The sequence below is a fragment of the Atractosteus spatula genome, chromosome 6 (assembly GCF_055471065.1).
Source record: "Atractosteus spatula isolate fAtrSpa1 chromosome 6, fAtrSpa1.hap1, whole genome shotgun sequence".
Classification (NCBI taxonomy): domain Eukaryota; kingdom Metazoa; phylum Chordata; class Actinopteri; order Semionotiformes; family Lepisosteidae; genus Atractosteus; species Atractosteus spatula.
In genome coordinates, this window is record NC_142711.1 from 39,095,279 (window position 1) to 39,110,299 (window position 15,021).

At 35.7% G+C, this 15,021-nt stretch overlaps 1 protein-coding gene across 1 annotated transcript in view; it reads right to left on the reverse strand.

Moving 5' to 3' along the window:
- cubn (cubilin (intrinsic factor-cobalamin receptor)) overlaps positions 1–15,021 on the reverse strand; it is a 133,957-nt gene that overhangs the window by 85,390 nt on the left and 33,546 nt on the right. Inside the window, exons 24-28 of the mRNA XM_088918786.1 lie at positions 11,951–12,111; positions 10,651–10,832; positions 9,420–9,576; positions 8,116–8,297; positions 2,582–2,741 (exon numbers count right to left, since the gene is read on the reverse strand). Of these exons, the coding sequence (XP_088774912.1) occupies positions 2,582–2,741; positions 8,116–8,297; positions 9,420–9,576; positions 10,651–10,832; positions 11,951–12,111 (842 nt within the window). The remainder of the gene's footprint in view (positions 1–2,581; positions 2,742–8,115; positions 8,298–9,419; positions 9,577–10,650; positions 10,833–11,950; positions 12,112–15,021) is intronic.

Below are 15,021 nucleotides of genomic sequence, written 5' to 3' on the forward strand. Positions count from 1 at the left end.
AATGAGCTCTGCTAAAAATGTGGCTGGCAGGCCTGCAGAACAAGGCTTTTGTGGACTTTCTCCTGCAACCCAGATCTCAGCTGCAACTCCTTTACTCCCAATGTTCTCCTGACAGTGAAGTTGTAAGGTGTGCACCAATTCTTAGAACAGTGCTTGAGATCTGAAATACAGGCAGAAACAAAAACAGAGCAAGCCTAGCACTAAAATGCACGAGCTGGAGCACAGGATTCTCATCCAATTATTAAAAATAGCCCAAGCCCTACCCAGAAATCATGGATCACACCAGAGGGAAATGACTCACAGACTGCCTCCCTTTGGTCTATACTTTAAAGAAAATGTATGCCAGACCCTTAATGACAGGTGTATCTTGTCTTCCTCTCTTTGTTTCTGAATGTTTTATATATCATTTTATGTATTTTTACATGTACATGGAACTGCATTTAAAGCTGAGAATAGGAAACTTTCTTTAAAAAACAGTGGAAATATCAAACAAGCTGCCCAGCCAAGTTGTTGAAGCCAACACCCTGGATTCTTTTACAAAACAGCTGGAATAGACCCCAGATAAGTTCAAAACTAAATATCAAAGAGGCTAGATAGGCAGAATGGCCTCCCCTCATTTGTAACTTTTCTTATGTTCTTATATATTTCTCCAATTAACAAATGTTTAAATTACAGTTAAATACATTTCTCAGAAAAAAGACCTTAAATCAATTTTAGTTCACAAAAATACAAAGAAAAGGAAGAAGTTTGTTAAGATGTTGCTGAATATGGAGTTTATTACCTAGATAAGATTCACCTGCCTGCACTTTTATAAGTTCTGATATTGTTCATTTCCCATCAATAAGATTTCAATTCACAACTGTCTGCAGCAATCCACGCAATATCACAATATGAAATATCTAGTTACATTTTCACCTGATGTTCTATTGGTTTGGATTTTAATAAAAAATTTCACCAGGACAAGGTGCTAAATAGTTGCTAAAGAGAGACAAGTGATCATGGCTAACATGAAGTTATATAACAGTTGAATATTGGGTTTCCAGTCCAAATACCTAAACTGGAGACTTGGAGTTTCCACAGAACCCACCACTGATATGTTTTATATTTCTTTTTCCATACCTCTTTGCTGGAAAACATGAGTTACTTTCAGAAAAAATATTAAATGGTCCTTTCCTCTACATTAAGACTGTGACAAATCTCTTATTCCTCCTAAAAATCTACAAATGCCCCTGTCCCGAGACCCGTTGCTAGGAAACTGAATAACAAACAAAAAAGTTGCAAAAATAAAGAAGTTACTGACCTCCTGCTTCTTTGGCTCAAATGTTAGTAATTAAGGAACCATATTGGTTGCTGTACAGATGTGGGTTATAAAACTTGCATGTCAGGGTTTTGAATTGGAACTAATGGGAAGCTGACACAGAACCTTCATTTTTTTATAGACCATATCCACTTTCAACGTGGTTTGTTTTAGTTAACCCTTGATCCTCAAAGCTCTCCAAAAGTTCAAGGATATCCTTCACCAGAATGATAATTGCATTGATTATGCAGTGTAATGTGAGAGATGTGTGACTAAAAGGTAGCTATGATCTTGTCATACTACAAACAGCAAAAACTCTGGACACTCCAGAGACAAAAGATAAGTAGAGTCAATTCAACTGTGGGCTTTAGTAACAAAATATTATACCTATTCCTATTTGATGTAACATGTCCTTTTTTAAAGAAACCTTTAGATAACTAGCTAGTTTTGCCACTTCATTTTGTGACTTTAAGTTTTCTTTCAATATAAATAATATTAAATCCAAAGTATGACATCAGGCTTCAAATAAAAGTAACAGTCTAATGTCAGACTTTTCTACTTTGGGACCTGTCTTTCCCAAGTCCTATCCTAAGTAGTACGGCAAACTCCACAAAACTTCACCTTAACCTTTTGAGTTTGACTGGGAAAAGTTAGTACTGAAATACAAAAACGCATTCTACAGATTAAATTTCATTACAACATTCTGTACATTCTGGAATGAAAGTTTCAAAAAGAAAAGACTTAGATTGAAAACAAAAATCCTATAATCCTGTAATTTTAAAAATCTTTTAGCCTTTGCTTGTTTCCAGGAAAGAATGGAAGAATGAATGTACAGGAAGCAGCTAATAAATACCAGGAGAAAAAGAGAAAAATTCACACTGTCTTCTCCCTCTTGGGGCCTCTGAGTCAGAGGGCAGCTGCCAAAAAGAAGCAATCTAGACTGAACAGAGCGTGTGAAGTGATTGCAGAGGGAGGGCTTTTATGCCATCCATCATACTGAGGACTGAAAGAGCTGCCACGCCCGAACAAGAAGCTAATCTGTTCCGACATCTCTAGTTGCAAAGGATACGTTTTTTTTTCCTTATTCCTTTCTTTTGTAATTCTTACAAATATAAACAAAAAATAAAACCATCATGCATTCAAAAATCTCTTTGCTGTTAAATGCAAAGTAAGAAAGCAAGAATTCAGTGAAGCAACAGCTTTTTGCTTCCTTTAGAGCCCTGTTTGTGAAGCGGGATTTGAGCAATGGCTTAGCAGTGATCCCATAGCTGGAATCCATGTTACCGTTTTGGTACCACAGCATCTGGAAGCCACTGTGCGCCACCCAGGAATCCGATCGGAAGACCACATGCAAGCTGGGTCCTGATGTGGTGTTGGCTGGAGGTGGTGTGTTACCGCAGAAAGTGCCAATGAGAGGGTACTGATCATTTGGCCCATCATAGAGCTGGAATGAGATAGATTTCATAGTAAGTGAGACACGAATGAAACTTAATAAATACACAGCATACAATATATGCAGTCACATAATTCTAAAACACAAAAAGTAAAGCAAAAAGAGTAGAAAACATGATCAAATTTATTTAAACTTAAGAATGAAGACAAATATTGTTTGATACTGTACATGGATAACATTAAAATATGAAAAGAATGCCAAGAGAGTATATGACTTTAACACCTTGAATTGTTTGTTTGAAATAAAAAGAAATACATGATACACAGTAGAAATGTTCTTTCTTCATCTTCCATACCAATGAAGCTAAAGTATGTACAATGTGCCACACATCTGAATACAAAGTGTAAAATGTGACAAGAGGACACAAAGGGAAATGCAGAACTGACAGAATGAACTGTAGAGATGTTTTGGCAACAACACCCTGAGCTCACATAGCTTTTACACACCTACTGTAAGTGTAACTGAGAGAAAGAGACATCACGGAGGGTAAACTGCATCTAGCTCACAGTCAGCTCTCACTGGACTGCCCTGTTCAATGAAAACAATGCACTGCAACGTAACCCTTATGACCCTGAAACCTTCAAAAATGTTTGTCTAAAATTTCCCATGTCCATTATTGGGAAAATATAATAATATTCCTTTATTTAAGGATAAATAAAATCTTGTTTTCTCCTAAAACAGTTACAGAACAGGTTGTCACCAATACTCTTCCTGCCGTAGTAAGGAGGGTGAGTATTCCTCACTAAGTTTTATTAAAAGGTACACCTTTTTATTAAAAGGAAGTTTAAGATCTAACATTAAATTACCGATCAGGTATTATCCTAACCAGGTCACTGTATTTTCTTCTGCTCTGTCTTTTTGATAATATAAAACAAAAAGGTCCTGTTGTCCGAATTGTAGATATACTGTACAGTAGCTGTTTACTCTCTAGCTCTCTAGAGCTGTCTGAATGAGTGATTACCATGATGGATAACTTTGACTTATTATAATAATGAAGAAAAAAAGTGCCGATCTCTTTGGTGGATTCTCACTTCAAAGTAGTGTTGTAATGCCTCCATTGTGAACTAGATTGCCCTAAAGGTTAAACATGTCAGTGGTTAAGATTTCTGGTATTAATCTTCTTTGTTACAGTACAAAACACAGTTGTACAGTACTAATCACTTTTCTCTTTACATCTTATTTTAAATATTTTCCATTTTTTATTATATTCCACATAATGTTGCCAAAGTAGAGCTGTAATGCACTAGAATCAGAGTTCTGAGTAAGAAAAAAGTTAGACCAATAATGAAAATTATTACGCAATATGAAAATTAAAATCATTTCATTAAAGGTCCCTGAAGCACATAAAGCCAGAGAGTACTAAGTATAGCTCGATTCACTAACAATCTTCTTATGGTTTCTGATTCTGGTTCTCTATTGATCCTTATTCTACACTGTTAACCATGACATCTTACTTTCTTGTCTTGAAACTACAGTATGTTTGGAGTCTCTAACATTGCTCATAAATGGTTCGACTCTTACCTTACTGATTGCCAACACATTGTCTCTCTTCAGGGTTTCAGCTCTGAAGTTGGGATCATTCAATCTATTGCTCCTCAGGGCTCAATAGTGGGTCCTCTACTATTCCATGTTCCCATGTTCCCACTTGGTCCAATGGTCTGAATTATAATTTCTATGCTGATGATACTCAAATCCACATCCATACTAAACCTGACACTGAAGTGGACATATTTGCTATCTCTAACTGCATCTCTAAATAAAAACCTGGATGACTCAAAATTTTCTTCATTTAAACTGTGACAAAACTGATGCTTCTTGGCACCTCTCATTGACTTTGTAAAGCTAATGCAACAACCCTATTTGTAGATGGCACTATACTTCTATCGAAATAGAACTTCAGGTAATATTTGATTCAGGCATGACATTTGCCTCACATGTGTAAAATATTGTAAAAACTCTTCCATCACAGAAATATAGGCAGACTTTATCCTATATTGTCTCTGACTATAGCTGAAAAGTTGGTCAACACATTTATCTTCTTCTATTTATCTATTTATCTAGAATATTTATACATACAATGGGTGACCGGACTTTCTCTTGTTCTGCCCCAAAGCTCTGGAATTCTGTCCCCAAGGATATTTAGAAAGTTATCTACTCTGAGCTTCAGAAATATTTTTACTTTATTGATATCTGTGTCTGTGCCTTTGCATCTTCCACCGCACTCAAAACCCCTGTTTTTTATTGTACTCTTTTATCTAATATCATTGATTTTTTCTTTCTGTAAAGCATGTTGAGAAACTACTTTTAACAGTGCAATGTAAAAGAAGTTTATTATGATTATATTTCAGGTTTTTACCAATGAATAATTTGAAAAGCAGTCTTTGACGAATTTTTGAGCAGGAGAAACCTAACATAGTCTTTTTGAAATATTATTGGATTGGGTTAGGAATAAATTTAGAAACAGAGATTAGCATTTGAGAGGATCATGTGTTTAAAGAGTAGGTGATTACAGGGAGTGTTTTGTTGTGAGAGGGCCAAAGAGAAGCATCAAGCGTTAGCAGCTTTAGAATAAACCCTAAGCAACAGCACCCAAGGGTTATGCTCACTATTCTGAAAATGTGGGCATGCAATTAATTTGTATGGAAAAACAGAAATCAGACAACTTTGTTAAATGAAACTGTACAATATAACAATAATCTGAAATGGAGCAAAACCACGGATGCAATAAAGCAAGTAAGATAGTCATTTTAAATTAAGATGAGACATAGGAAGACATTTCTGCTGCTGAATCTGACTCAGCCCAACTTGGACTGTCAGAGCACCTATCAAAGGCACTCATTACCAGAGAGATCTGATGTGATTAAAGTGCAACTTTTAATTCTCTTTTTGCTTTTATTTGTAATATGTAAGATTCTTAGGCCACCACATGCAAAATCAGGACATTTAAAAAGAATTCCTATGGGAACTACATACAATTTAAACATCCTGAAATTAAAGGAAAGGCCTTGATACCATAATTTAAGACCCTCATCACTTACTACCTCACTGTGTCTCTTACTATGGGCGAGATATAATCACCCTTCTAAAGACACTTCTGAAAGAGATCCTTGGATCAACAGAATACTTAAAACTTAACATGCTAGATTGACTGAATGGCCTCATCTTGTTTGCAAATATTCTTATGTGCTTATGTTACTACATCTGCGGTTGATGGTATTTCCTTTAGTCTCAATAGCATCTCATAAAGGAATTGTTGTTGCATCTAAAGAAATATATGACAGTCATTTTGGAAGAGAAATATGATTTCACTTTTTAGCCTTGTGACATGTTAAACTATAGCTTTGTGGTTAGCTCCAGATTACTTTATTCAACTTATTTCTAAACTGCCTTGGACTTGTACACATTTTACTAACCATTTTTCCTTTACAGTCTACACAAAGTACTTTAATCAAGAATACAACTGCAGTGTCTGACATGGCATTTGAATCTACAACTTTTCTGTTGAAAATCCATAACCTTAACTGCTAATGTCCTAATCCTAATCCCCACTGCTGTCTAATTCCCCAATTTATTTTTTATATTTTTAATCGCTCCTGTTTCTTTATATTTATTTTTTAAATTTCTAGCTAACTACATATTCTTGGAAATATAAATGTTTTGATGATTTATGGGTTCAATTAGGCAATAGTCAGCTCATTTAAAGGAAAGTAGCAGACATTAGCACTAATGAAAGGAGTTCCAAAGATTGGGAAACACTGCCTTAGTTGCTGCGGTATTCATGTGGATGTACTGAAATTCATCTCCAGTAACTTTTTTTTAAAGAAGACCTACGATATATTGGCACAGAATTAAAAGTGTGCAAATAGATGTCTGGAGGGGCATAGTTTTTGAGGTACTTTCATTAAGAAATCTGTCTTCCAAACTGGTAAAGAAAATATGAAGAAATATTATCTTCATTTTCACCCTGACAATAAAAATGACCATCTGCCGCATCTGAAGGTGTGCGTAAAACAGAAAACAGTTGTTGTGCTACACCTTTATGAGCTTCCTTCCAAGAGGAATCTACAAGGTTTTGACCAACACTGTTAACTAAAATACAATAAAAGCCTAAACCCTTTTATGGCACTGTGATTTGTCCATTTGTCAAAATATAGCAGTTGGTTGTCCATATTACAAATGTATGACTGGAAATATACAAATTGAGTCTTAAATATCATTGGAATTTAATGCAATTAAAGGCTACCCCTTTTCTGTTAGTAAGATCATTACTTCAGATAAGGTTGTGGTTTGGTGGAACCACAGCCTTTACTTTCTGGTAAACAGAGCAAAACACATTACATTCACCCAATAAGGAAATGAAAGAAGGTCTAAACAGCATTTGGGCAGTGAAGTAATATGCTTAACTCACCAAGTGATGTCATACATGTTTTCATAGCAACGCTTCAGTCTTGGTCACCAGGAAGTAAAGTAACAACCAGGGCCTTCATTTAAAAATTACATTACTCCACCCAAGTAAAATGACAAATATGATCTAACAGCAGTGACCTTCTCTGTGGGCTTTCTAACCTGATTTTTGTAACCTGTTTTATTCATTCTAATCAATCGTATCATTTCAATCTCTGCTTTTTCCAGTGGAAAGATATTCTAAATCTAGAAAAAGGTTATGCTCATAATATCTAAAACTGTGTGCAAATTAAAATCCTATTAAATAAAAAAGCAAACCTACCCCAAACTTTAAATGAATACTTCCCAATCAAAGCTTACAATCTTCTCAGTTCTACTGGAAGCAAAATGTTAAAATAAAAGTTGTCTGAAATGTCCTTCCTTTCCATTTAAATAATCTCAATGGCATTATAGACATGTCTGAGCTCATCTCATTTTATTTTTTCTCTTTTATAAACTGAGTAAACTCACCCAAAATAGAATAAGACAACAATGAGATGGCATGCTGAGAACCGAGCAATAATACCTAGTTTGATAAAGATATCCTACCAATGCACATCCTGTCATTAAAGTGTTAGTGTTTCTCATGGGCCACACCAGTCAGGAGGCTACACAATCCACTGCATCCTCTTTTAACAGCTGGAATAACACTCTGGGAAAATTACTCTGTTTTGTGTTGCCAGTTCAACCACAATCACACTGCACCTCCCCATTCAGAGTGCACATGCCTGATTGCAAGGCAGAGCCTTATACAAGTGTACTGTGTAAAAGCATGGTAAAAGCACAGCAACATGTAGCAATGTGAAATTAAATTGTGGTAAAGCATATGATAAGGTATGCATTATACAAATTAATCAAAGCAAAGTAAAAAACAACTATGTGGCATGACAATGGTATCACCATAAAGAGATTTGGAACTCACCTTGATATAGTCATAATTGCACAGTGGCTCTATATCGAAGGCAGTGAACGTATAGTTAATGGTGTTCCCTGCAGAAGCCTGAACGGTCCAGCTGCACTGCGCATAATGGGGGTAGGTATTGGGGTAGTTAGGGCTCTCGACAAATCCAGTGCTTTGATTGGCAATGGCCACACCCTGGCAGACTGCAAAATAAGACGGCATGAGATCAACACATTCCTTCTTTCCCCAAAACTCTTTGTTCCATTTCTTTTTCTTATAACAAAAGCACTTGCTCTCAGAACTTTTTGTGATGTAAACGTCTAATAATGTACATTATGTATTACCTAATGTAATTTAAATCTGGAGCTAAATTTCATGTAAAGGGGAAGTGATTTTTCAAATAACACAAATACCTCAGTAGGACCACGTTAGATATTTGCATTTAACATAGTTAAAAAATATTTTCATTCATTGTCTTGGAGTGATGAGCACAAATAGACCAAAAGATCTCTTCAGAACCATTGTGATACAAGGTGCAGACACAGAAAATGTAAAAATTACATCCTTATATAGTATAGGTAAGATTGTAGAAAGATCTGTAAAACTAAGGTTTGAAAGCATGAACACCATGGCTGAAGGCCGGTATAAAGGACAATAATCCACTATTGATATTGTTTTACACCTAAAGCATATTCTTAAGATCAAAATAAATCCTGTAAGTAGGGAAACAGATATTCATTCAGTAAGTGCTCAAGAAAACAAAGTCATTCCATTTTGCATTAATATCTGATTTAAAGATATTTTCAATGGAGAAGAATTTAAAATGTATGTTTATACTGCGATTAGGTTTGGGACTCTTAATCAGACTTTACAAAACATTGGGAATCTTCAGAGCAAAGTTGGGAAATAGTGTTAAATTTATGTACAGTATGAAATTTCTCCCCTGTCCTCCCCAAAACCCAATGCCAAAATACAATTATGTTGGACTTTTTCAAAATAAAGCACAAAAGCAGTTAGTGTTCTTGTTTCTGTAAGTGTAATACTAATCCCAGTGTTTTTATTCTATACCTCAACACAAGTGAATAGTAAAAATGTTCCTTGTCATTTATTTTTTTATTAAAAAATTATAGATCTTTGATCACTTTAGCCTGTTCATTTGTGAAAAGAAAAATGAAGAAATGTCATTAGAAAAGGTTAAATCTGACAGCTGTTTATTAAAGGAAGTATTTTTCCCATTTCAGCAAATTGAAACAGATTCCAAAGCATTGTCATGAAGGCACTGCATATTCTATTAACTGCTCTGACATCGAACCATGAATGCTTACTTTGATTATATGATGCCAGAAATCCACCAGCCGATACAGAGTTGTCAGTGCGCAGCTTGATGTACATTTTCTCCCTGCTGGAGCGAATTGGTGCAGGCAGCTCATTGCCACAGAGCTTCGCAAGAGGCCTGGCGTTGCTACTGTTACCATCATATACCTGCACCGTGGAAATAAATGAAAAAATATTTAAAAGCTAGGTTCATCACACCCCCAAAAGCGTTAAGTACACTGTGGCTTATGAATTTATTTTTCTTCTGAACTGAAGTCACTGTGAATTTATATCTTAACAGTTTTACATGTTCAAAGGTTGAAAGTGTGTTCCACTCAGTGACTGATGTACACATATAAGACCCCATTGAGAGTTTCCGTTGGCAATTATTAGAAAAGCAGAACGGACTGTTAGCCAACATCTTTGTAATACACGATAAAAAGCAAGAAGCATAAATATTTGAATGTGTAAGTTTACATAATGTTAATTATATACCAGAAATATGATTTCTTAAGCTATTTATTCCCTACTACAGAGAGTAAACACTATAGCTACCTGCAACATACGTTGGATTTTAGAAATCCAAATCCAGAAAAAGAAAAATCCTGAAATACTGATATGAGATGATAACATGCATGTTTATATGACATAGATTTCTGTTACATTTGGTTTGTCTAGTTTACAATAATTCAGTGAGAGTCTTCAGACAATCTGTTACAGATCTAGATCCATAACAAGAAGCATATCAAGTCATGGTTTGTTTAACAATTACAATTTAGCAAAAAAGTGTTATAATACAAAGTAGTTACATCACTTTTTGTTTAATAAATATGGGCAATTAAATTGCTGTTAGTTCAATATATCAAGGCTTATTATTCAGTTATCATTTACCAATACATAGGTGTTAAATAACATACTTGTTCATTAACATGGTTAATAGATCTGCCATAGAATACTTCATTTTTTAATAATTATATGTAATAATTGCATTTTACAATGTTGCAGCATAATAATTCATTATTAAGTGAATTTTAATTCACTCTATAAATAATTCTTAGAATACGGCTATACCAAAATGTCTTTAAAAATATCCAAACATTCACAAAAATATACATTATTTCTTCATTGCAAGCTCAGACACCAGTATGAAATCATTCTATCTAATAGTGAATTTATTGAATATGAGCAGAGCATCTCTGTGCTGGTGCATTAAAATACAAGTACCGGCACAGCCTCACATACCGCCAAATAATCATAGTTGCAATTGCTGCTGGACTCCAAGTGAAAGTCTCCAAACTGAAGTTGGATCAGACTACCTCCTGGGGCCTTCAGCATCCAGTAACATTCAGCATTGGGGTGGTATGGCAGAGGGTAGTTTGGGGAAGAAAAACTTCCACTGTTTGTTGTTAAGGTGCCACCACAGCCTAAAAATGACCATGCAAATTTCAAGGAATTATTTCACAGCCCTGTACAAGACTAAGACAAAGGCTTAGCCTTACTGTAAATTATGGAGTCCATAGAAAAAACACCAACAACATACCATAAAAAACTAAAACAAAAATTAAAATAGTGAAGAATGAGTATGTCAGAAGCAACACTAGCATTTTATTCTTTTATGAACCAAAGCAAGTGATCCACTATACTGTTTACACAATCTTTGCTATGGTCAGTTCAGTAATGATGCCAATGGACTTAAAAATAGTTCTTCTTTACGATGGATGGAATACTTTTTTATATCCACTGAGTGCAGAATTACAGGTGATGCAGATGTAACAGGATGGGTATATAAAATATTTCTAGTGCAATCATTTTTTACGCTGTTTGTCCTGTACTAATCTATACCATCTATTGGAGTATTACTATATGAATAAAAATTATTATATCGACCTGAATGTTTCAATCTATTTCACTGAAAGACATGGTTCTTCCATTGTGCAGACTAAACTGGGACAGAGAAACATTTAGCTAATTAACATACAATACATTTATTTTGATTACAAAACTCTGATCTAACAAGTGTGCCCACTAATTTAATAGTAGTCAAGATGTCCCAGCAACACGTTCTCAGTACCTGGCTCCAATTGTCTTCCCCTCCTGTGTTACTATAGTTTGGCCTTCACACACATGACTTTTCTTGAATTGAATTTAGTGAAATATTGCAACCATCCCCTAACAAAAGCTCACCAATTTCTATTTTAATTTACAATAGTAACTTTGTATTTCCACTTCTGTGGTTTCACCATACTACTACTCATGGTCCCAAGCAGTGAAGCATAGTGATGCCAATAGGATGACAGAAATACAACAAATTCACTATGTTAAATTATTAGGAAGATTTCTGCATATCCCAGGTCCCAATATGAAAATTTTATTACTGGCATACTTTAGCTTAACTGTACCCAAGTGTTATACTTATTTAAAAGCATTACAGTATATAAGATAAATTAATACAGCTACTGTATACAAGGCTATATTAATTTTTGATAATGTATAATCACACAATAATATGTATTTAAATGAAAGACTTTCTCTGGGTCTCTACCTGTCAGTGTCCCATCCCAATGTGCCATGAAGCCTTTTGCTGTCACACTGGAATCTGAGCGGAATTTGATCCAAAATCTGTTGCTGTGGGAGATGAGAATAGGCGGAGGCTGTTCGCTGCAGTACTTTCCTATCAAAGGGGATGTTTCATAGCCACCATCTCTGAAGAAAGATAAAAAAAGAGTATATTAAAGAGGCCCTGTAAATATTTTCCCTATAAGTTAAAATGAGAACCACTCAATCACTAACCATAACTTTATGCCTTGGCTCACAGTACAGACCCCTGTGGCCACACAGGCAGAAGGAGGAATTGTGGACTGACTCCTCCAAACCATCAACCTGTTGAGATATTCATCTTATCACCCATTGAGATATTCATCTTCTTTTACAATTGTAGGACGCAATGCGCCCGGGAAGTTTCAGAAGTTGCTCTTTCTCTGTGAGCGAAAAGAAGACCCAAACCTACCTTGACAGTTTAGTGTTAAGATCCAGATTCAGATGTGATGTTAGCTCATCCTCATTTAAAGTTCATCTACACCTCATTTAATGAAATGAGACAGTTTCACTCAGTACAGTTATTTTGGAGTATCAATGTACTTTAAGTTTATACAATTTATTTTCACATGAGCAAGCATTCTTTAAAAAGACCCTTATTATAGACTGATGTCCAACATCACGGAGAGAAATTAAATAAACAAAGGCTTGATTTGTAATGTAGCAACAAGGTCAATCATTTCATTTAGAATTAAGCTGTATTAAAAATTTCTGATAATCTTTGTGTGCCTTGACCAAGCAGCCTGATGCTGTCTCTGTCTGTGTGTGGCTATAGAGGCCCCTCTGATAAGAAACATTGTAAAAGCTGTATCAAAATGAACAATATAATAATATATAGTGAAGATGGATTGTTTGTTTGTATTTCACCCCATCAATAAACTTAGACAGGGACAAGGCCTACTTAGAATTAAGTGATATTAAGTATTTCTAACAATCTTGTGTCCTTGGACCAAACATCCTGTAGCCTGTCACAGGAATGTAGCAAAAGGGTTCCCTCTCTGTAGGGCCACAGGAAGACTTATTGGTCTTTGTGTGTGAGCAAGTAAGGGAGATGAGCTAATCTTTCGGATAAGGATCTTTACCAGGATAGTCCAGATCCATTGTTAATTCCCCTTAAAGATGGATTTCCACTGCTGGTGCCTAGATATCTGGTAGAGGGACATAGGCACATCTGGAGGAAATCCTAAAGGTCACAGGCCAAGGGCAATCATCTAACAAGATGACCAACCATTCAGGGACCTGCAGTGTGTGGGTCTCCACTCTAAATGGTAGCTTACTGACAAAAAACCAACTATATTTTCCACAGTTAAAAAGCGGTGCATCACCTCTAACTTAGTGGCCCCTCTCTCTGCTGAAGCAACTTGGCTGACTGACAACAGAACCATGTGCCTTGCCACACTTGTTGTCTAAACTTTGGGACTTAAAATATTTCCTGAAGCGCTGAGTTAGAGAGTGAGCCCATGTTTAAAAACAGAATTCTGCCCTAAGTATAGCCTGCAGCAGGACCTTGTGACCAGCTAGCTCCCACTGTGTGGTAGATATCACCAGAGCAATACGGTTGGACTTTTCAGTGACAACCCTGAATAAAGCATTATTCAACAGTAGCCACTACGCTTGGAGTGAACCGAGTTTCTCCCCTTTTTAATGATTGCCTCCAAATGCGCACTCATTTGCACAGAATTTGTCCCCAGTCAGACTGACCCAGACATTCTATTTGAGCGAATCAACTGTAAGCATGAGGCTACAGCAGGATCCTTCTCTCTCTCTGAACCAGTAGAGCATGTATTGGACACTGCTGTGACAGACCCAGTCAGCTGTTCCCCCATATTTCTGTGCATGAGTTACAAATGCACGGTTGTGGATGTGTGTAACTCAATATTCACCCTCACAAGAATAAAACTGCTATATTAACACATGTGAATATCAATTTCATTTATTTATTTTAGCTGTAGTTACTTACGAGTGCCTGACTGTTGATTATTTTGATAAACTGATTAGGAAGTTAGTACTAAATGTAGTGTTTTTGTTTTTATGTATCAATAAATGTATTCTGTGTGTTATAATCCTTGTGGAGACTCCTTGTTCTTCTGCTGATGGATTCCTAATAATCAAAATAAACTCACACAATTTACTGTTACAGCTAAATATTGTGCCAGCAAATTCACAATATCTCCACATACTCTTTGTTTTTGTAATGTCATGTATTGTCACACAGCTTTGTTAAGTGCCTTGGGGCAACCTTGTTGTGAAAGGCGCTATACAAAAATAAATTGAATCGCATTGAATTTTGTCGGCATCCATTTGTTTCTGAGCATTTTCCGAACAAAAGCTATAGCACGGAACGAAGTGGGTTCTCATTTTGTCTACCTTGTGGACACCAAGAAGACAAACTGCACAGACCGTTTTAAAGACCAAAATCAGCAAAACACTACCTTTGGCAGAGTTGCGTGAGGCCAATGGAAGCTGCAAAGCAATGCAAGGAGGCCTCTCTCTCCTCTGCTTCCACAGACAAGCCCAGCCCAGCTTTTTACCTTCAGTTTATTTTAAGTTTAAACTCATCAAGGACGTTTGGACAACGGATTTTTTTGAGTAAAATTTTAATATTCACATCATAATTCTCAAGATTTGAACTCTTATTGCAAATGCACATTTGATGTTTAGGTCACAATAGTAAATGCATATTAACTTGTGTCTGTAAATCATTTCACAGATATATCCTATTACATTGTTGCTTTTTATGCAGGTTTTGGTTATAGCAATAAATTGTATACTGTGTCTTAAGAATCTGTGTGTGAGACTGATTTTCCTAAAAGTTGTCAAGTACTCACGCAATTTACTGTTACAATTTCTGATTGTTCTGATTGAATACGGCAGATTAGCTGTACACTATATGTACAAATGAGCATACGTATATACATATGTAAAATAGAGCCTTGTCAATATAAAGCATCTAAAAAACAATCAGACGTCAGGAATTCAATGAAATAACCTGAAAATTGAAGCACATGCTCATGGAAA